The sequence below is a fragment of the Ochotona princeps genome, chromosome 2, assembly GCF_030435755.1.
Source record: "Ochotona princeps isolate mOchPri1 chromosome 2, mOchPri1.hap1, whole genome shotgun sequence".
Lineage (NCBI taxonomy): Eukaryota > Metazoa > Chordata > Mammalia > Lagomorpha > Ochotonidae > Ochotona > Ochotona princeps.
Genome location: NC_080833.1, coordinates 98891602 through 98914649, shown reverse-complemented (window position 1 = coordinate 98914649; position 23048 = coordinate 98891602). Strand labels below are relative to the sequence as shown.

Here is a 23048-nt window from a genome sequence, read left to right as displayed (position 1 = left end):
AGAAGCTAATGTAATAGAAAAAAAAAACACTAAATGTGATCAATAAAACCAATAATTGATTCTGTGATAATTACATAATGAATTTACCAAGACAGGAGCCAGCACTGTGTCACAGAAGCCTAAGCTGCTGCCTTGACACCTGTGCTGCATAACCCACTGCTGGCTAATGCCCTGCCTGCTCTGCTTCCAATCCAGTTTCTTCCCTGGGAACACAGGAGATGAAGGGTCAAGTACTTGGGTCCCTACCACCTGCGAGAGATGAGCGTGGAGCTGCCAGCTCCTGGCTTCCACCTGGTCTACAACAGGCTGTCACGGCCATCTGGGGGAGTGAAAACAATGGCTGATTCTCGCCTTTCTCTTTGTCAAACTCTGCCTTTCAAATAAGAAACGAAAATATTTTTAATGAAGATGAAAGAAAAGGAAGATGAAAACAGAGGCAGCTGAACCTAAATAGTAGGATTTATGAATACATCTACAATATTGAATTCCAAACCTTTTTTTTAAAGACTTATTTATTTTTATTACAAAGTCAGATATACAGAGAGGAGGAGCGACAGAGAGGAAGATCTTCTGTCCGGTGATTCACTCCCCAAGTGACCGCAACGGCCGGTGCTGTGCCGATCCGAAGCCAGGAACCTGGAACCTCTTCCGGGTTTCCCACGCAAGTGCAGGGTCCCAAAGCTTTGGCCTGTCCTCGACTGTCTTCCCAGGCCACAAGCAGGGAGCTGGATGGGAAGTGGAGCTGTCGGGATTAGAACCGGTACCCATATGGGATCCCGGCGCGTTCAAGGCGAGGACTTTATCTGCTAGGCCATGGCCGCCAGGCACTAAATTCCAAACCTTAATGGAGATGAAGACATCCTCATTGGAAAGAAAAAGATAATCTGTATGCTTTCAATTCCTAAAAATAAATGGAACCAATGGTTTAAAGTATTTTGACAAAAAAAAAAAAAAAAAAAAAAAAACACACACAAGGCCAATCTAGTGCTTTTAGGTACATTACAGCAAATTTTCATCCAAAGAGATGACCTCAGTATTATTAGAATGAAATAGAAATCCAGGGAGCATCTCCTACCTCTGGTGAAAGGCACAACTATAAAATTATGGAGAGCAATAAGTTGCCTGTGACCATGACCTTCAATAAGAGATCTCCTTGGGCATGGGCGTGGTTCTGCGGAGAAGACTCTTCTGGGGATGCCAACACCTCATGTTGGAATCCTTGGGCTTATGCCCCTGCTTCATTTCTACGTTCAGCGTCCTGCTGACGTGTGCCTGGGAGGCCGCACGTGAGGTACAAGGTCTCTTAGTCCCACTCGGGAGGTCGGATGGACGTCCTGGCTCCCGGCTATTGTGAGGATTTGAGAATGAACCAGCACAGGGAAAATCTCTCTTTTAAACAAAATGAAAATAGACAATAGGTAAAAATATAAAAGAGATTTCTCAAACAATATGCAGACTGCGTTCTATTAAAATGGAGAAAGTAATTGAAAATTACCTTACATGTGAAGAAATGTCTGATGAAGTGCACACAAATACAGTCAAGTCGCTGAAGCTGGAAACAACCCAAGTTCCCCATTGCAGAAATATACATAGGTAAAGGGTGACAGACTCCTGCAGGGGGACATTACGTAGCAGTGAGAAAGAAGCCAACTGCACATCCGCACAGGCATCTCTAATGCAGAGTAGACAAGACAATCACAGAAGATTCTATCTGCCTGAAGCTCAAAAACAGGCAAATAAAAGCACAGTATTTTGGATGTTTGTAGATTATATTCTAATTACACAACATCTTCTTTTTTTCAAGAGTTACTGTAAAACTGGGGTACCTCTTATTACCCCAGTGTATCTTGTCATTGAGTGGAGCAACATTCAGACGTGCAATGATACTGTCTATCGCATCTCTGGAAGCTGAAGCTCAGTGTGCCATGGGAGGTGGTAAATGCTACAACAAAGTGGCAAAACAGCTTGGATGCTGATTCTAACAGTCATTAGAATGTGTCCTTTCTTTCTTCAGTGGCTCTAGTTGCTGACTTTGGGACTAATCAGACTTATGTTTAACTTAACAGATAAATTATGCTGGCTTGAGCATTCCAGAAAACCGGCCTTGAGAAAGCTGGCTGGGGTTGTAAAGTCATCTGCCCTTGGCCACTGTGGTCAGAGGACTGGATTTATGACTGCAGGATGAAAGGAGTGACTGTGCTTCCAGCAACCCCTTATCGCCTGGCCAGGGGCCAGTGTGCGCCAGGCCCTGTGCTTTGTTCCTTGCTCCTGAAGCCTCCCACCTCCCCTGAGGACTGCCTTCAAAAGCTCTCCTGCTAAGTTGAGGACTGGACATGATTTTGAAGACCAAGTCGTCCATCTCCCAGGACTGCCCGTATTTTAAAGAACTTGATTGCCTTGCACCGTCTCTTGGGAGCAGCCCTGTTCCTGGTAACACTCTGATTGCTTATGTCTGGGAAGGCAGGGGCTGAGGGTGGGAAGAGGTATGTACAAGAATCTCGTGGTCTTGGCAATGTGCTATTTTTTTCTTCATCAATGGAAGAGAAAAATCTATGCTGTTGGTTGTTTTATCTCTGTTCTTCAAACAGGTTAGACTCCTGCAGCTGTGTCTTTCTCAATTTAAAAAGGCAAAAAGTGAGAGAGGGGAGAGGCAGTGGAGATACTCCAGCAGCTCAGAAAGGTTGACCGCGAAGATGAGAGCCAGGAGCAGGTGCAGTGGGGTGGGGGGAGTCTCTGGAAAGATGGAGAAGCTGGGAGACATCAGAGCTGTGCCTCGTGGACAGGGCTTGGCCCTTGCAGAGCAGAGGGCCAAGCCGCCCCCTGGGACATCTACAGCCCTTACTTGGGGGGAGGGCCTGGGATCAAGTCCTGCCCCCTGTTTCAGTCCAGCTTCCTTCTAATGCATGCTGGGAAACAACAGGTGATGGTTTGAGTACTTGAGTTCTTGTCACCCATGTGGGAGACCCAGAGAAGCTTTCCCTGGCTCCTGGGTTTCAAATTTATCCAGCCCAGCCCTTCGCAGGCATTTGGGGAATGAACCAGCAGATGAAAGATCTCTCTCACTCTCTCTCTCTCTCTCTCTCTCCCCCTTTCAAATAAATAAAAATCAACTTTAAAAAAAGCAATGAAATGGAATATTTTTGGAAAGAAGCACAAGGGAAATATATACACAGACTCGGCAATGGGGCTGTCTGTAGGCCTTTCTTTGGAAGATCCCTGTTTTCTGTTGGAAAAATTTCTGTCTGGGGTGGGGAACAGATCAGAAGTGGCAGCGGCTGGCAAGGGAGCCTGCAGAGCGTGGCACCTGAAATAACCAGGGTGTGCCAGCCACCATCTCTTGGGTCCTGAACCGACGGCTTTTCACCCGCCGTGTTCTACTGATTCTGCTCGACAAAATGACGCATGTCGTTTCTCAGAGCTGCCCTAACAAGCACCTCACATCGGCTGAGTCCAACAGCGTGAAGTTCTTGTCTCACAGGTCTGGAAAGGCCACGAGCGAGGTGCTGACCGGTGTGACTTCCTCTGAGGTCTCCCCCCGGCCTGTAGAGGCTGCCCTCTCTCTGCCTCCTTCCTGCAGTCATCGCCCTGGGCACACGCAGCCCCAAGGCCTCTCTCAGGTGCCCATCCTGCTACCTCTGTTTCCTAAGGACACCGTCGAGCTTGGAGGAGGACCACACAAAGTCTCGTTTTAATACAATCATATCTGTAAATACACCTCACTTGGAGGTGCTGGGGCCAGGGCTTCAATATATGAATGAGGAGGAGCGCACAGTGCAAGCCAGGTGATGGCCATTTGGGAGAATGTTTTGGAAATTCAGAGAAATCAGAGTCAAAGCTGACGGGAAATATGAGTCGATTTCAGTGACTGGCAGCCCAACATACCATCACCTGGAGGAGTGAAGGAGGCTTGAAAAGATCTTTCGGGAATTTAACAGTAAGAGGGGACAGAATTCCACCCCTCATGAGCTATGTAATCGCCCCAGAAATCGAACTGGGTGTTCCAACGTCTGCCATGGACCCTTTTAACTACTGAGCGGTTAGCAGCAAGCCTGGAATCTTTGGCTAATGAGGTGGGGAAGGTCAATAACGTAGCATCAAGGAAAATCCAGGGCCCTTGGTCCTCTCTGGAGTGTTCTGTACAGACCCAGCCAGAAGTGCGCCACCTGCTGGGCTCTGGGAATGTGCACGAGTGGGGGGCGGGCCTTGCTGTTTTTATACGTGGTCCCTTGCTGCTCTCTGCCGGTCAGTAGTGGTAACGCTTACGAATCCCAGGATAATGGATGCCATCCAAAACCCATAGGTCTCCTGGGGAACAGGTTAGAATCCACAGGAGTTAGGAGCCTGGACTCCTCCCCGCAGACACGCACACCTGCAGGACCAACGGCACAGCTAAAGCTCACTTTTGTGATATTTTTTTACTATGTCTATCTTCTCACAAATAATGTTTCTCAAGTCTGAGATGATGATTTAGCAACACACGAGTTCTTCATTCCACGTGTTTGAAACCTGAAGATTCACTGTGTGTTTGGAAAGATGTTTTCTCAACATAGCCCACGGACCTCACCATCGGGTTACAACATATTTGAAACACAATGACTTTTATCCTCAAATATGAATTTTTATTAGAACAAAATCAGTGGCTTACACACTCAGCTTGTGACTGGTATGTTATGAGGGAAATGCTTGAGGAGCCCAAACCACGGAGAAGCACTAAGTGAATGCCAGGAGCGGCTTGGGCCAGGAGCTCCTGGGGCTCCTGCCTGGCTGTGCGGCTGTGTAGGGCGCATCTCGTATGCATCAAAACAAGGGGGGGGGGGCCTTCGGTACCCCTTCCTTCCCCTGCGTGGGTTCCCCCTCCACCCCACCTCTCCTCACGCAGTTAGCAGAGCAATCCTTTAGAAAGCTTGTCACATGGCCGCGCCCCTCAGCTCCAGGGAGGCACACGTCTGGTCTCGGATTTTACTGCTGCTTCACGGCCTGCTTTACAAGGCCAAGTGTTCTAGCCTTGCAGTTCGTCTGGGCCTGCCCTTGCCAGTCCCTTCAGCTGTGTGCATCTTCTCCCTGAAGAGCTGGTTTATTGCCCCTGGGTGCACTAACCTCTCTAGTATCCACTGTGTGTAGGGATGCGTGGCTTACTGCGCATGCCCACCAGCAGGTGCCGCTGCCCCCCTCAGGCCAGTCCTCGGCCATCTCGGCCAGTCCTCGGCCATCTCGCCCCACGCTCCCCTCCCTGTGCTGGGTGAGTGAATGACGCATGTACAGGATACACAGGGAGGTGAGTGAGCGAAGGCATTCCACTGCGGATCGTGGTACCAAGTTCATTCCATCGCTGACCCTTGGAAGGCTGTGGCCCCGGCAGCAGGCATTTTTCCTCTCTGACTTATGCTGGCCACGAACCATCCCCAGCAGAGGAAAGCCGGGGCTGAAATGCTTGCTTGGTCCCAGGGAGACCCGGGACCAACTCTTCTGCCCATCTTACGTGCTGTTGGGTGGGCATAATTTCCTCTCCTGGGGGACGGGAGGCTGGCTCCTGAGTGAGGATCTGCCCCGAGAATGAGGTCAAGCTGGAGGGAATCGTGCAAGGCCTTGCAAGACGGACAAAGCTCAGGGCAGGCTGACCTGCGGGTTCTTGAGGAAGAAGGCCAGCTTCTGGGCTACAGTGTCCAGCTGGCTGGCGTTCGCGCTCCGGAGAAGGTTGCTTTTGCGGACGAAGTAGTGCTTCAGGAAGCGCTGGCTCACACACTTGTGCAGCTTCCTCACCAGGCGCACGAGCCCAGTGCTCAACACCTGCCAGTCCTTGGGGTGGGGGTACTTCTCACAAGTCCAGAAGAGCACCGTCTGCGGGAGGGAGAGGTGCTGTCAGCCGCAAGACAGGGTGGGAGGAGCCCTGGGGACAGTCACGCAGCTTACGCGGCTGAGAGCAGGGGCAGAGCCACCTGTGTGAAGTGCACCTGCCCGACCTCAGATGGATCCTCAGTCCTACCTCGCCTTTCTCCCATGCCTCTCCATCCTCCTGATGTCCCAAGCACCAGCACTCTCCCTTCCTTCCATCTGCAACGCTCCACTCCCATAAGCTGCTGCGGGAAAGTGGAAGCTGGCACCCGCCCAAGCTACACCATCCCGCCTACCTTGGTAGACTCTGCAGAGAGCACCCGTCCCTCCTCCTGGCCGAGGCTGATCCCAGCCATGCATCCCATCCCCAACTCCCTCCTCAGGTTCTCACTCTGCAGAAACTGAAGGACTGCTTGTCCTTGGCTTCCCTGTGCCATTCAACTAATCCAAGACACCTCTGCCCTCCAGTCCTTCGCCTCCCCAAAAACCCAGGCTTCCCAAGGAGTCAGGTCCACCAGCATCACTTCCTCTGCAGCTCGTCCCACTTTGATCCTCTTTGACACAGACTTGCCTGCTCCTGCTCCTCAAGGCTGCTCTCTCCATCTCAGACCCCCCAGTTTCTCAGCCTTCACTCTTCTCTTGCCAGCTTCTACTTGGCTCACTTTCCATCTCTCAGGCTCTCTCACCCACATCTTCCCTCTTGAGCCCTTGTGGACTGGCTCCCAGGGATTCAACCCACGCTGGGCCTCCTCCAGGAGCTTCCCTCCACCTGCCTCCAGGTGCTGGCATCTCTGCAGGTGCCAGTGAAGACCCCGTCCGTCTCCTTCCCTACATTCCCCTCCAGCTCTGTGTTCCTACAACAAAGGTCCCAATTCCCTCTAAAGCATGGGGATGGGCATGGTACTTCTGCCAGCTCAGACTTGGCCTCTGACCTCCTTACTTTGTATCTGCTGAGCATCTCAGCCTCAGCATGTCCACAGGGAACTCGTGATTTTCTTCACAAACCTGATGGGCTGCTTATCCAGCCAGTTAGGCAAGACACAGACCCGGAAGTCATCCTTCTTCTCACCACCCCAGCATGTCCTGCAACTCTTCCTGCCTACATTTCCCAAGAACAACCAGTTATGTGCATCTCCAATGTCCCCACCCTTTTCCATGACAACACAGAGTCTTGCCCAGGCCTCTGCAATAGCTATCCAGCCAGTCTGCACCTATTCCTGTTGCCATCCAACCTGTCACCTTCTGTTGTTCAGCCAACATGGTCCCGCTAAAATCGAATCCTACATTTTTTTTGGTCCAAAATACTTCAAAGCTTTACCACTAGGCTCCTTAACATGATTTGGTTCATATGGTTTAGTTCCTCTCACCAAAAATACCAAAAACATACTTTGGAGAGAGGACATTCCCTTTTATAAATGATGCTAGGAAAACTAGATATTCACCTTTTGAAGAATAAAATTAGACCCCCACCCCTAGTCAATTATAAAAATTAACTCAAAATGGACCAAAGATAGAAATATAAGACCAGGAACTGTCAGGAGAAAGCGTAGGAGAAACTCTTCAGGACATTGGCACACACAGTGAGATCCCAAAAGCACAAATAAAAGTGGATGATGGCTTTGTATCAATTGAAGGAACCACACCACACAGGGAGCCACCAACACCCACTACAAAATGGGAGAAAATATTTACAAACTGTTCATCTGACAAGAAATTATGTTCAGAGTGCATAACGAACTCAACAGTGAAAAAAAACACAGTAAAATCCCTAAAAAATGTGATTTTAAAAAAGCAAAGCATATGAACAGGCATTTCTCAAAAGATGACATACAGATGGTCAACAGGCAGATGGAAAAGGCTCAGCATCACTACTCGTCGGGAAATGTGGATCAGAACCACAATAAGGCAGCTGGCGTGTGGCCCGTGCTGCAGCCACTGCCCGCTGGGGTGTGCACAGTCGCCATGTGGCCCGTGCTGCAGCCGCTGCCCGCTGGGGTGTGCACAGTCGCCATGTGGCCCGTGCTGCAGCCGCTGCCCGCTGGGGTGTGCACAGTCGCCATGTGGCCCGTGCTGCTGCCACTGCCCGCTGGGGTGTGCACAGTCGCCATGTGGCCCGTGCTGCAGCCGCTGCCCGCTGGGGTGTGCACAGTCACCTGTGCCTGAGTGTAACACCTGCTGCCAGCCACCTGCACGGCTTCCTTCTCACGCAGACCCTGGGAGGCGGCAGTAACAACTCCAGGAATTGAGTCCTGGCTACCCAGCCATTTCCAACTCCCAGATTCAACACCCCCTGGCAGTTGCAGAAATGTGGGGAATAGAGCAGTAGGTGTCTGTCTGTCTTTCATGAGATAGATTCAAATTTTTTTCATAAAGAAAACACAATGAAATGTCATCTTGAATGGATATCATCAAAAAGATAAAAGGTAAATGCTGGCAAAGATGTGGACACAGGGGAACTCACAGGTACACTGCTACTGGTGGGGATGCAACCATTATGGAGAAAAATATAAAGGTTACTGGATAAAAAAATGGAAACTTGGGCTAGTGCAAAAATTCAACTGACTGATCCTTCACAAGGCCAGCATCCCATATGGGTGCCAATCTGTCTCCTGACTGCTCCACTTCTCATCCAGCTCCCTGCTTATGGTCTAGGAAGACAGTGAAGGACGGCCCAAAGCCTTGCGACCCTGCACTCCCATGGGAGACCTGGAAGAAGCTCCTGCTTCCTGGCTTTGGATCAGTTCTGCTCCAGCTTTTGCGGCCACTTGACGAGTGAACCAGTGGATGGGACATCTTTCTGTTTCTCCTTTCTGTAAATCTGCCTTTCCAATAAAAATTTTAAAAAAAATCTTTAAAACTGTAGGACTACATGAAGCAGACATCCTCCACTGAGAATATAAGCAAAAGAAATAAGAACCACATACACAAGAAATCCCTGCACTTCCAGGGTCCCCGCATGATTGTTCAGCAGAAGACGGCCAAGGCAGCTACTGACAGGTGAATGGATGCAGAAGGCCTGGTGTGTACAGAATGGACTTTGCTCAGCTACAAAGACGCATTTAATTTTGTCCTGTGTGGTAGGAACCAGAAGATGCCATGTTCAATGGCATGAGCCAGGCACAGAAGGTCAAACACCACACATCTTCTCATGCATGAAGACTTAAAAGTCAATTTCCAGAAGCAGAGTAGGATAGTGGTGTCTAGGGACCAGGAAGGGTGGAGGGCAAGCAGGATAACACATACCCAACCCTAGTGAGGCAGAAGAGTCAGTTCTAGGATGCTACGGGCCAGGAGGGTGACCGCAGCTTTACAACAACTTGCTCTTTACTTCAAAACAGCTACAAGTGCCCCAAAGCTCCAACATGGAGGAAGATTCATGTTTGAGAAGGAAATGTTCATGACTTGGTTTGATTATTATATGTCATAGATAGGAGTCAAATAATCATACCATATCCCATAAACAGGTACAAAGACATACTCACTTAAATTATGAAATTATCACTGATCTCAAACAGAAAAAAAGAAAATGTGACTCTCAAGGTGAGAAGGAAGGAGAAAAGAGGGACAGAAAACGGAAGGGAGGGAGGCAGAGGCCGTGTCGCCCTGAGCAGTGTGGTGGACACACAAGTGGCCTGGATCCATGCGTTGCCCCGGTGAGTCAGAAGTTATGGGAGACACATAAGGATGCCCCAACCCCACTGATCACCACACACACACCCGGTGGTGTGGCTACAGGGGGACACCTCTCCCAGGCCTTGCACTCACCTGCAGGTGGTGGGACGTGAGAACTGGCCTCTTCCCAGGACACCAGACGTCCTCCTTCAGCTGTCGCATGACCTGGAGGCACCTCCGGCGGCAGCCTCCATCCTCGTCCAACTGCTGCAGCAGCGCCCGCTCAGCCTGCTGGAAGCCCAGCTGCCAGTGGTAACTTGAGCTGGCCAACAAGTTGAACCCAAAAGACTGGAGGGAGAGATACACAGGGGAGAAATGAGAAATCAGGCTTGCTGACTTAGAAAGCCATTCCAGAAGCAGGCCTCTTGTCTGGGGAATCTACTACCAGATAGGCAGTTCCTCCTATACAAGGCCAAGATGACCCACCCTGAGGAAGACACAAGCCAGCCTGGGTGTGACCAGTTAGCAAAAGGAGGCTCTGTCTTCTCTCCTACAACAGACCACCTAGAGCATCCAACAGAATCTCTGCCCAGGCCGACAAAGCACAGAGAGCCGCGCCTCACGTGGGGTCTCATTCAGCAGGTGCAGCATGGGGTCCTGGACTCTGGAGGTGTCGACACCAGGAGTCCTGGCACTGGGCAGCTGGCGGGTATCTGCTCTGATGGACTGGGTCCCAGCCAGTCCTACCTTAATGCATTCCACCTTCTTTGGGGTAGGCCAGCGTTTCAGACATGGAGGCCACTGTGCTTTCTCGGACCAGGTGTTGGGGATCTCCACCATGGGAGCCAGTTCTAGTTCCACTTGACACGTTGATGTTTCCACAGCAACCCAGACTGCAGAGCGGTTGGCCAACAGGTTGACCTTCCCTAATGGATGATAACCAAACTAACAGTGAAAAAAAAAAAAACCAGCCTTGTTGCACACAAGTATTCAGAGGAGGGGTGGGTGAGCTGTGGCTCTGACCAGTCCCTTGCCTTTGGCGCAGCAAGGGCAGGCACTCAAACCAACACCCGGCAGCTACCCACTGCTGGAATGCCCTGAAACCTCAGGATTGGTGAGTTTTCCTTCTCTCATCCTTGCCTCCCCCACCAGGCTTTTAAATCTTTCTTTTCTATCAATTCTTTCCAGAAGGGCAAGAGTTATAGGATAAAACGCACAGGTTTTGCTTCTGTGAAACGAACTCTAACCATTCTAGAGCCTTCTCCCTTGTACCTATTATGCACCCAGATGTTGGTTTTCAGAGCAGTGAGCAGTAGGGGAGGTCAACACTGCTTATGTGTCTTCACCTATATCTCCCGACATCAAAGACAGCCTCCGACCCCTTATGTACTCATATGACCTTGGTGGAACTTGGCTAACCTGTTTTTCTTATCCAACCCCAAGTCCCTTAGTCAGTACAGTATTTGTTTCCATCATCCACTAAGCCTTCCTTGCCTGGGAGCTATTTATCATCATAAGCCCCTGTAATCACCAAACACTTCAAGGCATGTCACAGCCAGCAGCTGAAGGGTCAGGGGAATGCCAGGAAGCTCCGCCCTGCCTTGTTTTCCAAGCAAGAGAAAATCAGCGTGTGTGGAAAGGCCTCCCTGTCCCCGCACTAGTATTTCCACCTCTTGCATTTCTTCTCCTTTCAAATGGTGTAGTTGTTTCGGTTAGTTTCCCTTCCATTCAGATAAAGATGGGCTATCTTAAATTTGACATCAATTATTTGGCTTCCCCTCACTCAGAGAAAGAAATGAAAGCTCTTTCATCGCATTTGGCTGCCCAAAAGGCAAACATGGCTCTGATGGGCTGGGGTGAGATAAAGGGCTGTTGTCTATACCTCCTCCAAGTTGCCCAGACAGGCCCGGGACACTGCCTGGCACGTAAGCATCACCTGCCTAAGCACCTTGCCAACCTGGCCCAGTTTAGACCTCACAGTTGCACTTTCGCTGTTGGTAATGTCACCAAGTGCATGACGCAAGCAAACGTTGGAGTCTGCCTGCCTGGTCCACACCTGGCCTGGCCCACATCCTGCCTCTGCAGCTTGGTTACTAGATACGAGGCCTTTGGCAAACCACAAAATCTAAGTCTCAGTTTTTTAAGCTGTAAAATAGGAAGAAAAGAATCCTTACTCTTGAGTTGTTAGAATGAGCATATTAAACAATCAGTGAAAGCACTCTCTATGTAAAAATCCCTTAAACATGAAAGATTACCATTATGGAAATTTATAGAACCATTCAAGTTAGACACACACATATAAACTAATCCCTTCTGTTCAATACAGAGCTGGACACGAGTCAGTAGTCTTGTTTTTTACCTTGTTATGAAGCAGGTGCATTTTTTCATATCTGAGCATGACGCATGTGAATTCCTCTCTGTTTTTAAAGTCTATTTTGTAATCCATTAAAAACTGAAGCCACAAAATTTGCTTAGCCAAGTTTGCTTTGTAAACCACCAAGATTCTTTCTAGAACTGGAATTGCCACAAGTACTAACATTACATGATAATCCTTCACTCTGTAGTGCTGTCATCCTATATGGGCACTGGTTCATGTCCCAGCTGCTCCACTTCCAATCCAGCTCTCTCCTATGGCCTGAGAAATCAGCAAATAATGGTCTAAAGCCTTAAGACTCTGCACTCAGTAGAAGAAGCTGCTGGCTCTCAGCTTCAGCTCAGCTCAGCTCTGGCTGTTGCAGCCATTTGGGGAGTAAACAAGCAGATATGGAAGACCTCTCTCTCTCTCTATCTTTCCTTATTTCTCTGTAAAATCTGCCTTTCAAATAAAGTATGTCTTAAAAGTATACCTCAGCTTTGAAGCCAGCATGCTGGAAAGCATGTATAGCCCATAGCCTGTCACATCTGGGCCAGTGCTGTAATCTACTGAAGTCCCTCGGGAGTATTCTGTGAGCATGAATTCTACTCTTTCATGTGTCACAACACAACACAGAATGAAACAAAACGAACGAAGAGATGGGGATGAAACTTTGCAGCAAGCACATGACAGCAGCCTCAGGTATTGCACAGACAGAATTTTCACAGAACAAAAGGAAAATGTCAACCGTGTGCCTTGGACACGCCTCTGCTCAGCTCACCTGAGAGGTGACAGGTTCTGATTGCATTGTCCACCAGCTTCCGGAACACCTGGAGAACCTTGGCGGGCACTATGTCTCCCTCAATGTTCACATCGGTCTCGTACCATTGCCACATGCTCTTCAAAAACTGCTCTGCTGCCAGCCACTGCTGCAAGCCCTCAGGGTCCCGCAGGGGACAGGGGAGCCTGGTGCCCTGCAAGGTATAGTAGCGCCAGCGCTGCTCCCTGGCCTCCCTGTACCCGGCCAGGCCCCTCAGAGGGACTGTGACGAGGAACTGGCTGGGGGCCAAGACCTAGGGTCAGGGGAGAAAATGGGCTTTGAGTTCACAGGCTTGAAGCGAGGAGCAGGCCTTGGGGAGTCGGCCCACAGAGCCAGGCGGCTCACAACCCACTCACCCCTCAGTCTTGTGATGAGGTAGCCGGAATGCAAGACTTTTGCGGGTGTTGCAACAGGGATCATGTCTTTGTTCTACCACTAACCCATTATGACACTCTGGGCAAGAAAATGAACTCACTAGGATTTTGGTTTCATGAATCACAAGTACAAAGACCGAACTTGAGGAGGGATCTCAAGTTTAGAGGAGAAGAAATGCGGGCAGGAGGAGCCAGCATTTAGTGAGCATGGTAATCGCCAGCCCCTGTGATCCCTTGGTATGATTATACTATGAGGTGGGCTTTGCTGCCGCTTCCCAGTAGAGGGTCTGAAGGCTCAGAGGGGTTCAGGGAAGGCCCCAGGACACATGGCCAACAAGAAGCAGCCAGAATTTGAACTTGGGTCTTCTGTTCTCATTCATTCAATATTTTTGTTTGTTTTTGCTATGCTGGCTAGTTCTCAGTCAAAGGATCAGGAATGGGTGAAACTTTTGGAGTGAATAAAATGTAAGGGAAAATGGGTGAGCATCTGCCACACACCGAGCCCCAGCTACCCCACATCCTTGCTCTGTTGGTAGGCACGGGGAGGCAGCGAGGCTGGCTTACCTTAATGTTCACATTGTATGTATCAGAGTAAGGCACAGCTTGAAATCGAACATCTTGGTGGCTGATTTCTGTAGTCAAACGATGGACAACTCTCTGCACCTCATCCACAGTTTGGGAAATCTGCTGGTGCCTCAAGTCTACCTGGATGTGAAGGGATCAGCAAAGGTGAGACACTGGCACGGGAAATGACAAGACCAGGGCACAGCAGTAGACGACCGTAGCAGTTCAGCTCAAACTCTCATTTTCCCCAAGGACTCCAGGGGAGCTAGATGTATCGGACTCTGACCTGTCGACACACTTGTCGGTGCTCAGCATTCTCTGCTGAAATGGATGCCCTGAATGCTCAGGGTCTCTCTAGTTCCTACTGAGGACAGTTGAGAGACCAGGTGCTAGGAAAACCTCGTGATCAAGGCAACAGCAAACAAGATAGAGATACTTGCTCTAGTTAGAAATATACCTGACATTACACTGTACATATGTGCACACATACATGCATATACACCTCGCAGGGTAAGACTAGCCAATGAGAGGGCTTTCAGAAAGGGGCCATTAGAGCTCCTGTGCCCTTCATGCTGCTGTTTTTTCTTTCTGGAACCATATTCATGCCTCGTGTCCCTAACTAACTCCTACCAGTCCTCCCAGATACAACTCTAATATACTCTGCCTCCAGGAAGGCCCCTCCATCTCCAACCCAACATCCAGCCAGCACTGGATTACAGGGAGTTCAGCTTCCATTTCTCTTATCTGTCTTTCCATTGGTAAAGCTCTTGAAAATGCACGCTCAGAACTCCACACCAAGCAGATCTTCAACAAACACTGGGCAAGTGGCCTGGAATCACAGCACATGGAGGAAATCCCACACTGGGAAGGACCCTTAAGCATAAGCATTTAAGAGGTTCTTTATTTTGGGCACAGGAAATATCCTTCCCTTCTGTGATCACCTCTCTTCTCCCACTTGCATAGTCTGGAAGATGCAGACTCTCCAGAGGTTAACAATGTTCAAGGAGAGGTCCTTCAGTCCCTTTGTTATGAGCCTAGTGGGATGGACATGAAGGTGTGGAGAGGGGTGGATGGGTGTCTGCTGGTGGCTGAAAGAAGGTGCTAAGAGCTAGAATAGACTCAGGTCCCATGTTCAAGTGAGGCAAGGAATTTCGTGTGTATCATGCAGAGGCTGTGAGCTTGTCAGGACCAAGGGTCCCACCTTGGGGTTTGCATTACTCATTGCAGTGTTAGGCATCTGTGAAGCATCAGTGTGATTTTCATCCACAGTCCCGTGTGTGGATGCACGTGATGTATTGGCCTCAGCCTACTGGCTGGGTCAGCCATCTCTGTCGCACTTGGTGGCCCTACCCAGCTCATGATGCCTGCCCACACCTGCACCATCTGTTTGTCTTCCCCACTCTGTAAGTGCATGACTGCATTGCAATGTTAATGTCCAGCATATATAACAGGGGCCGCATGAACATTTCTTTGTGAGATGACTCTGTGAATGACATATAACGTGAGTATGAGCAGATACACACTCATTCCAAATCCACATGAAGTTGATTTGCTGGTGGATGGGAGACCTGAGACCCCAGAGGCCTGACTAGTTGATGATTTACTACAAGGAAACAGAAGATCTCTTTGACTTAGGCATTTTAAATGACTGTCTTGGCTACTTGATGGGCATCTCAGACCCACACTAGCTTATGTAGAAACAGCCATTATGCCAGATTCAGAAGGACTAGAAAGAATCATAGAAAAGCACTGTAATGAAGTGCCTCTTCAATCTTGGAAGAAACTTTCTGATCCTTCCCAAGTCTTTTTTCATTTGGACTTCTCTGTCCCTCTTGGAGTTTACAAAACACTCCTTTGTGTTTCCTACAAGCATCTATTTCCCTAAACTTTAAGTATCTTATTGATGTTCCATTTTCTTTGGGAACTTCCCAGTTCTCAGTGATTCACTGTATAGAGTTGGAAAAAACACAAATGTGTGGCTTTTCTTAAGAGTCTAGTAGCAAAAGGTGGGGATGAGTACAGAGGTACACAGAACCATCGTTCCTTGACAACACATGTGGGAAACATGCTGGGTGTTCATGCACATGAAGTTGTTGCTCACCAGCCCGACGAGAGGGGTGTTATACCATTCTGCAACATTACAGCAGTCACAAATCCCTTTGTGATGCTCTGGCCCTTAGTATCCATTCCACATACACCTCCAACACTTGCTGTCTCCTTTTGCAAACTCTCACTAGGGCAGCCTCTTCACTGGCTCTTGAACTTCACCAAGGATGCCGTTGCTTGAGAAGCTTTGGAATCAGCTTTCTCAAGTTGTCTGCCTGGCTCATTCAGACGTCAGCTCCTTGGGGAAGCCTTTCCTGACCCAGTGTGGGATTTCCTCCATGTGCTGTGATTCCAGGCCACTTGCTCAGTGTTTGTTGAAGATCTGCTTGGTGTGGAGCGTGCATGTTGTCAAGAGCTTTACCAATGGAAAGACAGATAAGAGAAATGGAAACTGAACTCCCTGTAATCCAGTGCTAGCTCTTCATCTGCACAGGATGTTGGGTTGGAGATGGAGGGGCCTTCCTGGAGGCAGAGTATATTAGAGTTGTATCTGGGAGGACTGGTAGGAGTTAGTTAGGGACACGAGGCATGAATATGGTTCCAGAAAGAAAAAACAGCAGCATGAAGGGCACAGGAGATCTGTAATGGTCCTAGTACAGTTGCTGGAGCAGAGATGGTCTTGCAGGAGGGCAGTGAGCTGTGAGGATAGACAGCAAGAGGTCTTGTAAAGACAGGAAGATGAATTTCAAAAATGCTTCACTCTTGCATATAGAGTTTGGAGCCTGGAACAGGATTGGTGTGGTGGGGGAGCAGGGAGCAGGGGGAGCAGATGGTGGGTTCAGAGTAAACTGGAGACAAGCAGGTGAAGACAGAGATGGGCAACTCTTCCTGGAAGCTTGACTGTGGAAGCAAACACAATGAAAGAAAACAGCAGCACACCAACAGGCTTTTCACAGTGAAACATGGGTTGAACAAGCTCAAATGCTGAGAGGAAAGAGTCCTCAGACAAGGAAGTGACTGCAAAGAGAAAAACTATTGAGCAAGAATTTTCCAGACAGAAGCAGTTATGCAAATCCCGAAACCTGAGTGAAGAGCTCATGTTGGTGTGTCACAGGAAAGGAAGATGAAAAAGTGCAGACGCAGGGAAACAGGCAGGGAATGGTGGGAATCAGAGAACCTTCCTGTCTGGTCCCTGATGTGGTGTCTGGGGTAGCATGCAGGGCACGGGGCTGCGCATGAGGTAGAGAGCTGGAAGGGAGGTGGCAGCCTGCTGAAATAGCTTCCCAAGGAATGTGGGACTGTTTAGGCACATCTGTGCAACTGAGCAGGCAGGACCATGACTCTGCTGTGGGTAAGTCTGTGAGCAATGACCATCGGTGGGCTCAGCTGTAAGATGTTCTGCAGTACCCTTCAGCCCTCCGAATGTAAGGGGGAAGGTGCCAAGACTACATTTCACTAGGCAGGATAGGAGAGAGATTCCAGAGCAAGGAGGATGGGGTAGGCTTCCAGCTCATTAGGGAATGCATTAGGCCGGTTTGGTTAAGTTAGCAAACATGGAGCCAGTTCAAGGACTGACAGGTAAGGACTGATTAGGTAAGGTGAGAAGGTGTAATACCAGATAGTCATACATGATACAAGATGATGCAGTTACAATGGTTACAGAAAAGTATTCTCTAGTGGTTAGCTTCTCAAAATGTGTTAAGGATCAGTACTAACTCCCCCAATCTTCCAAATCCACTTGAGTGATTTCTTAGAGCTCTACTGATGATTACGGAATGTTTCCTAGCTTAACAAACAGGCAACACTTTACTGACAGCATCAGTTTTAACTGATAAAAGGCTGAAGGACAGAGCGAGGTGGAAGACATGATACCATGGTTAGGCAGTGTGATGGAAAATTCTTCATTGTAAATGTCTATACACACTGTGATGTCCTTTGATGATGGGATTTTCTTCATGGGAAGGACAAGCTCATACGCATCCTGCAAGACACTTGTAATTTTCCATCATTACGCAAGACTATTGGCTCAGCTTTATGACCTGTTTGGATTTTCAAAGGTGAAAGTCAGGGTAAGGAAATGTTTTTTTGGAACCTAGAGCCACATATTCCACATTTGATTTTCTGCTTTCATCCCTTCTGATGACATTCAGAAACTCAGGGATTACAGCTGGAAGAAATCTCTGAAACCAACGTGTCCAGTGTCACTTTGCAGAATCCCAGAGCACTGAGCTGGCCCTGTTACTGTCACACCAGCAGTTAGAAGTAAAATTAGGGCCCAGCTCAGTAGTATAGCAAATAAAGTCCTTGCTTTGAATGTGCTGGGATCCTATATGGGTGCTAATTTGTGTCCCAGTAGCACTGCTTCCCATCCAGCTCCCTGCCTGTGGCCTGGGAAAGCAGTCAAGGATGGCCCAAAGACTTGGGAGTCTGTACCTGCGTGGGAGACACAGAGGAGGCTCCTGGCTTTGGACTGGCTCAGCTCCGGCCATTGTGTCCACTTGAGGAGTGAATTATCAGATGGAGGCTCTTCCGTTCTGTCTCACCTCCTCTCTGTGTATTTGACTTTCTAATAAAAATAAATAAATCTTTTAAAAAAAAAACGTAAAATTAAATGGAATGCCTGGGTTGCTCAACTTCTCTTCCCATCACATTGCACCACACCCTCAAGAACAGAAGCCACATAAGAGATTCCCACCTCTATGGTCAGTGCATAAAAACCCACTCAGTTTGGAGCGAAAGCTCACAAAAGAACAAGTCTAATGTCATCGATGGTCACTGACTGTTCTGCAAGGCAGCAGGGGCCAGTGAAGCCAGGCTTGGGCCCAAGCTGTGGGGAGAGACAGTTGTACCTTGGACAAACCTGTGCCCACAGTGCCCGAGCCTTGGGAGTGGAGTCGGGGCCTCTTGGTGGTCGGAGGAGAGACAGCTCCCTGGCTGTCCTTACCTGGTGTGTGCCTGCAGCAGCTGCTGACCTCTAAGGGTCACAGCACTGCTCAGCAGCTCAAGAGGCAGTGTAGGCAGGGGGTTTCCAGGCTCCGTTCCTGGTAGCTCTTGTTACGTAAGTTCACGGCATAAACCCAACCCAGCACTGGCACTGTTTCCCCCCACCACTTCTCCTGGCCACAAGCCTGAAGGGATGCAGCAAGAGGAGTCCACCCGAAGGTGGGGAAAAGCCAGGTCAGGGCCCGAGACAGCTGCACAGAGCCTTACAGCTTTCCTGGGATCTGGATAAAAGGGGCACTCTAGTGCAAGCAGAGCCCTGGCACAAGCCCAGGCAGCCTGCCTTCACTGCCTCTTGAACTCAGGAAGCGAGCCAAGTGCCCCCCATAGCCTTGTTACCAATTTGTTTCCAGGTAAATCTTTGAAACAAATGTAGGGTGTAAAGGTGATCATTTGAGAAAATTGAATCAAAGCACAGTCAAGGCAAACTTGACCTGTGGTGCCTATTCAAGTTTCACCCCCTCCTTCTTGTGATCACTGAACAAAGGTGTTTTTCAAAGACTATTTCTAGATCCATCTGAGTAGAAGACTTGAATTATGCTGAAGCAGTCAGGCACACGAAGCTTAGATATTAGATCAGCGTGTTCAACACCTCTACTGCATTGACCTCGGCAAGGTTCTGCTCCAGGGCCATCCATCTGGCCTGGCCACATCCTTCCTGAGCCACCTACCTATCCTCCTCTCTAGTCTCAGAATCTGGCCAGGGTTGTACTCCAGGTCAGTAATGACTATTAGTAGTTAAAGTTCATGGTGACTTCACTGTTTCAAATACAAATGCCTGTGAATTCAAGGCTGTTCTTTGTAATCACATCACTCTGACTCACTTGCTTTGCATCATGCTTTCTTGAAAGACATGGCGGAGCAGTGCTAAGGAAATTGCTGGAAATGTCACAGGGGGTCCAGTTAGTTACACTCATGGGCAGGTGACCTGTGAGAATTTCATGATGATGAGTGCCCTGGGAGCAAGGCTGAGGATTTCCTTCTAGGAACAGGGAAGTCAGACCTTTAATGCCCTTCAATCCAATCGTGGGCAGGCAGGTGGGGGGAAGTTACTTTTTACCCCCCAGGGGCTGGCAATGTAAAGGATGGAGACTTAAATGCATGAGTCCTTACAGATAAGACAGCAGGCTTTCTGCCAGTGTGTGCCCACCCCACCACACTAAATCTTCCTAGAAACTGATGCTAAGGCTGGCTGGAACCGTGGCAGCACAGGCAACAGCCTCACACTGGAGTCCAGGTCACTGGGGCCTTCCTGTGTACAGGGCCCTAAGTGAGCAAACGCTCTCTTGTCTCCCAGTGATCCTCCATGGTGCATGCCGATTATCTCCATGTGACAGATGAGGAAACGTGGGCTTAGGGGACAGAGGTCATTTGCCCAGGGTCCCAGAGAACAGCGCTCCTTACCTAGGCCATGTATTCCAAAGCCCATGTCATAAATACTGCCCCATTCTGCCTCCCAGCCAACCAAAAACAAACAGTACAAAAGCAATGGGGAATGACATCTCCTCAACCGCTGGGATGGCATTCCCATAGCCTTGACCTTTCCTGTGATTCCTGAAGGCTTGTTAAACCCTAGGCACCCACCAAGGCTTTGTCCATCCCTCTTCCTGAAAAGCAACCCTCTATTCAGAGCACCTGCCCCTCTGGGCCCTCTTGTGCTGCTCGGGCAGCTCTGGAGTGGCCCTCGCTATCTGCACTGGGAACTACCTCCTTCTCCCTTTGGGGTTTTGGCACAGAACTTACAACTGCGACTCATTTGGAATCTCTCATTTACCAGGCTGCATCTCTGCCCTAGCGCAGGGTTTGCGCCAGACTGGTGCTTTGTGTGCGCCTGCAGGGACATAAAAGGCTTGGGAAAGGAAGCAAGGCTTCCAGACTGAAAGGAGACCAGGTGGAAACAAGCCTTCTCTGTCCAGCTGTGCGACTTTGGATCAGGGATCTAGTCTCCATGAGCTGGTTATTGGCTGGATTCGATGAGCTACTGTGTGTGCCTCAACATCTTTTCTGTTACTCCTGCCTTATCTTCGATGAACCTTAGCGACATTTCCGACTTTACATGTGAGCTGCTCTGTATCAGAGGAAGAAAAGATATCCTCTACTCTATTTTTCCCTCCAGCAACTTGGAAAGAATCAAACACTACTGGAGGTATCAATTAAGGTAATCATGGGAAACATTATCAGGCATCAATATCAAATTAATTGCCAAATAAGCAGCATCTGTGGTAATGGAGTGGCAGTTTCCTTGAAGGTCAAAAACATCTTGCACTTGTGTCAGGGAAATCTTTCTGGAGGAAGTGGATTTGAAGCAGATTTTGTAGCATGAATGTGAACCCCTCATCGGCCCACAAAAAGGCAAGGATGGACTCACACCTGAGGATTGCTCAGTACGTAGCTTCTGTGGGGCAGGACACAAATGGGGGAGGGTTGGGGGAAGCTGGGCAGGGGATGGGCAAGGAGGGAAGAAGGACTGAGGTGCTCCTGAGAACTAACCAGCCTGCGCTCCAAAAGTCATTTAGTGGGGCTGGCATTGAGGCATAGCAAGTCGCTGCCTGCAGCAGTGACATCTCATATGGGCACCAGCGCATTTCCCAGCCACTCTCTGCCAATGCGCCTGGGAAAGCACTGGAGGATGGCGCAAGTCCTTTGAGCCCTGTGCCCCATGTGGGAGATCCAGAATGAAGCTCCTGACTTCACCCCGGTGCAGCCCTGGCTGTTGCCAACATCTGGGGAGTAAATCAGAGAACAAAAGATCTCCCCGCTCTCTGTCTTTCCCCTTCTCCCTCTGTAGCTCTGACTTTTAAATAAATAAATAGATAGATATTTTAAAAACAATATCTCAGTTCTTATTTTAAAAAGTCACTCAGACCAAATCTGTGTCTTCCAGTCAAGAAACTGGGACTTGTGGTGAACAAATGTCCTGATTTTATTTGTCGTTTTCCAGAAAGGATAGAAACTTGGATTTCTCTACAAAAATCTTAGTATTCCCAAAGTTTGTCAGACATTTGAAGACGTTAAAGTATAATCTGCAGCCCAAACAGAACACACGCCCATTGGACAGCATCACGACACAGCAAGTGAAGCCTCTGCCTGCAACACTGGCACAGGTTCAAGGCCCAGCTGCTCTACTTCCGAGTCAGCTCCCTGCTAATAGTCTGGGAAAAGCAGAAGAAGGTGGCTCAGTGCTTTGTGCCGTGGATTTGTGGAAAACCCAGATGAAGCTCCTGGCTCCTGGCTCCTATCTTTAGCCTGGCCCAGCCTTAGCCAGTCTGGTCATCTGCAGAGTGAGCTAGAAGAAGGAATCTCTCTTTTGCTAACTCTGACTATCAAATAAATACATAATTTTTTTTTTTTTTTTTTGGAGTGCACAGGCTGAATTCACCCTGGGAAGCACTGGATTTCTGCTATTGGACATGTAAGGGCAGAAGAAAAGAACAATGCATGTTCTTTCCAGATCAGGCTGAAATATTTGGATTTTTTTTTTCATACAGAAAATGCAGGACTAAGTAAAGCTTTTAGGTAGCACCCCTTCCATTCAGATGTCATTCTTCCAGCCCCCAAAGGGGGATTCACAGAAACCAAAAACCACTCTGTGTACCTCGATTCTTACCGTCTCAGGCCTTCCTTGTTTATCTCTCTTAATGGCTTGCTGCTTTATTTATCCCTGTGATAATGATCTTGGCTTTGTTTACTTGTAAAGGAATGAGAACCATAGATTACCCTACCTCTCAGTCAGTTTGAAAGTACAGGTTTAAACATTAATACTCTGGCGTGGCTTCCCCCACAAGTGGATGGGCTTAAATTAGATAGTAGTACTTAATGTCCCTTCTCATCTAATATTCTAAGAACTTCTGACTCTGTGCAGAAGAATTAAACTAGCTCTGACTTGATGCATACTAGAAAATAAAAAATGTAATGAAATCTTCTAAAAGCCTAGGTGTTTCACAGTGTTTAGAAAGTTTTGTCACAGTTTTGTCTTCATTTCACTTGCTCAGTTACAGCATTCCCATTCAAAAACCCTACTGCCACACCCATTTTCTGCGAAGGAAAGCTGAGGCTCAGGCAGGCTACTTGACTTAAAACATGGTCACCCAAGGATCAGTGGCAGAGCTGGAGCTCCAGCCCAGGGTTCCCTACTCAACAGGGACCCCAGAAACCGAAAGAAGAGGCTGAATCACGCCAAGTCCCCCAGCACTGTCCCAGGCGCACGGGCTTTTTGCTTCCTGTGCCTGAGGAGTGCCCTATGTATCTTGAGCAGCTGGAAGTTTCTCTGGGTCTTGGTGAGGGGCATTGGGTAGAGGTGAGGGGTGGGCTCAGTCTCTGTGCTTACCTTACTCAGCAGGGTGTCTTCCAGGCTTCCCACCGGCTGGGATTTCATGGCTTCTTCGTAGTCAATTTGGAGTCAGGCAGCGGCTTCTTGGCTTTTTTTTTTTTTTTTTTTTTTCTTTTG

The 23048-nt window shown here is 48.8% G+C and overlaps 1 protein-coding gene across 1 annotated transcript; it reads right to left on the bottom strand.

Annotated features, from left to right (window-relative positions):
• Nucleotides 1-5207: 5207 nt before the first annotated feature.
• Nucleotides 5208-23039, bottom strand: MAB21L3 (mab-21 like 3). The gene is made up of 6 exons (XM_004581874.2): nucleotides 22929-23039; nucleotides 13556-13696; nucleotides 12579-12870; nucleotides 10192-10370; nucleotides 9598-9792; nucleotides 5208-5838 (listed from the first exon to the last, which is right to left on the bottom strand). Exons 1-6 carry the CDS (start codon nucleotides 22974-22976, stop codon nucleotides 5605-5607), a joined length of 1089 nt encoding a protein of 362 aa, XP_004581931.2. The 5' UTR covers nucleotides 22977-23039; the 3' UTR covers nucleotides 5208-5604.
• Nucleotides 23040-23048: the final 9 nt, after the last annotated feature.

What these genes read in the sequence shown, in the direction of transcription:
- MAB21L3 (XM_004581874.2), bottom strand. Translation starts at nt 22,976, where the DNA reads ATGAAATCCCAGCCGGTGGGAAGCCTGGAAGACACCCTGCTGAGTAAG. An exon ending in CATACAATGTGAACATTAAG is followed by an intron (nt 12,871 to 13,555) that starts GTAAGCCAGCCT and finishes CCCTGACCCTAG; the next exon opens with GTCTTGGCCCCCAGCCAGTT. An exon ending in TCACGTCCCACCACCTGCAG is followed by an intron (nt 5,839 to 9,597) that starts GTGAGTGCAAGG and finishes TCCCTCCCGCAG; the next exon opens with ACGGTGCTCTTCTGGACTTG.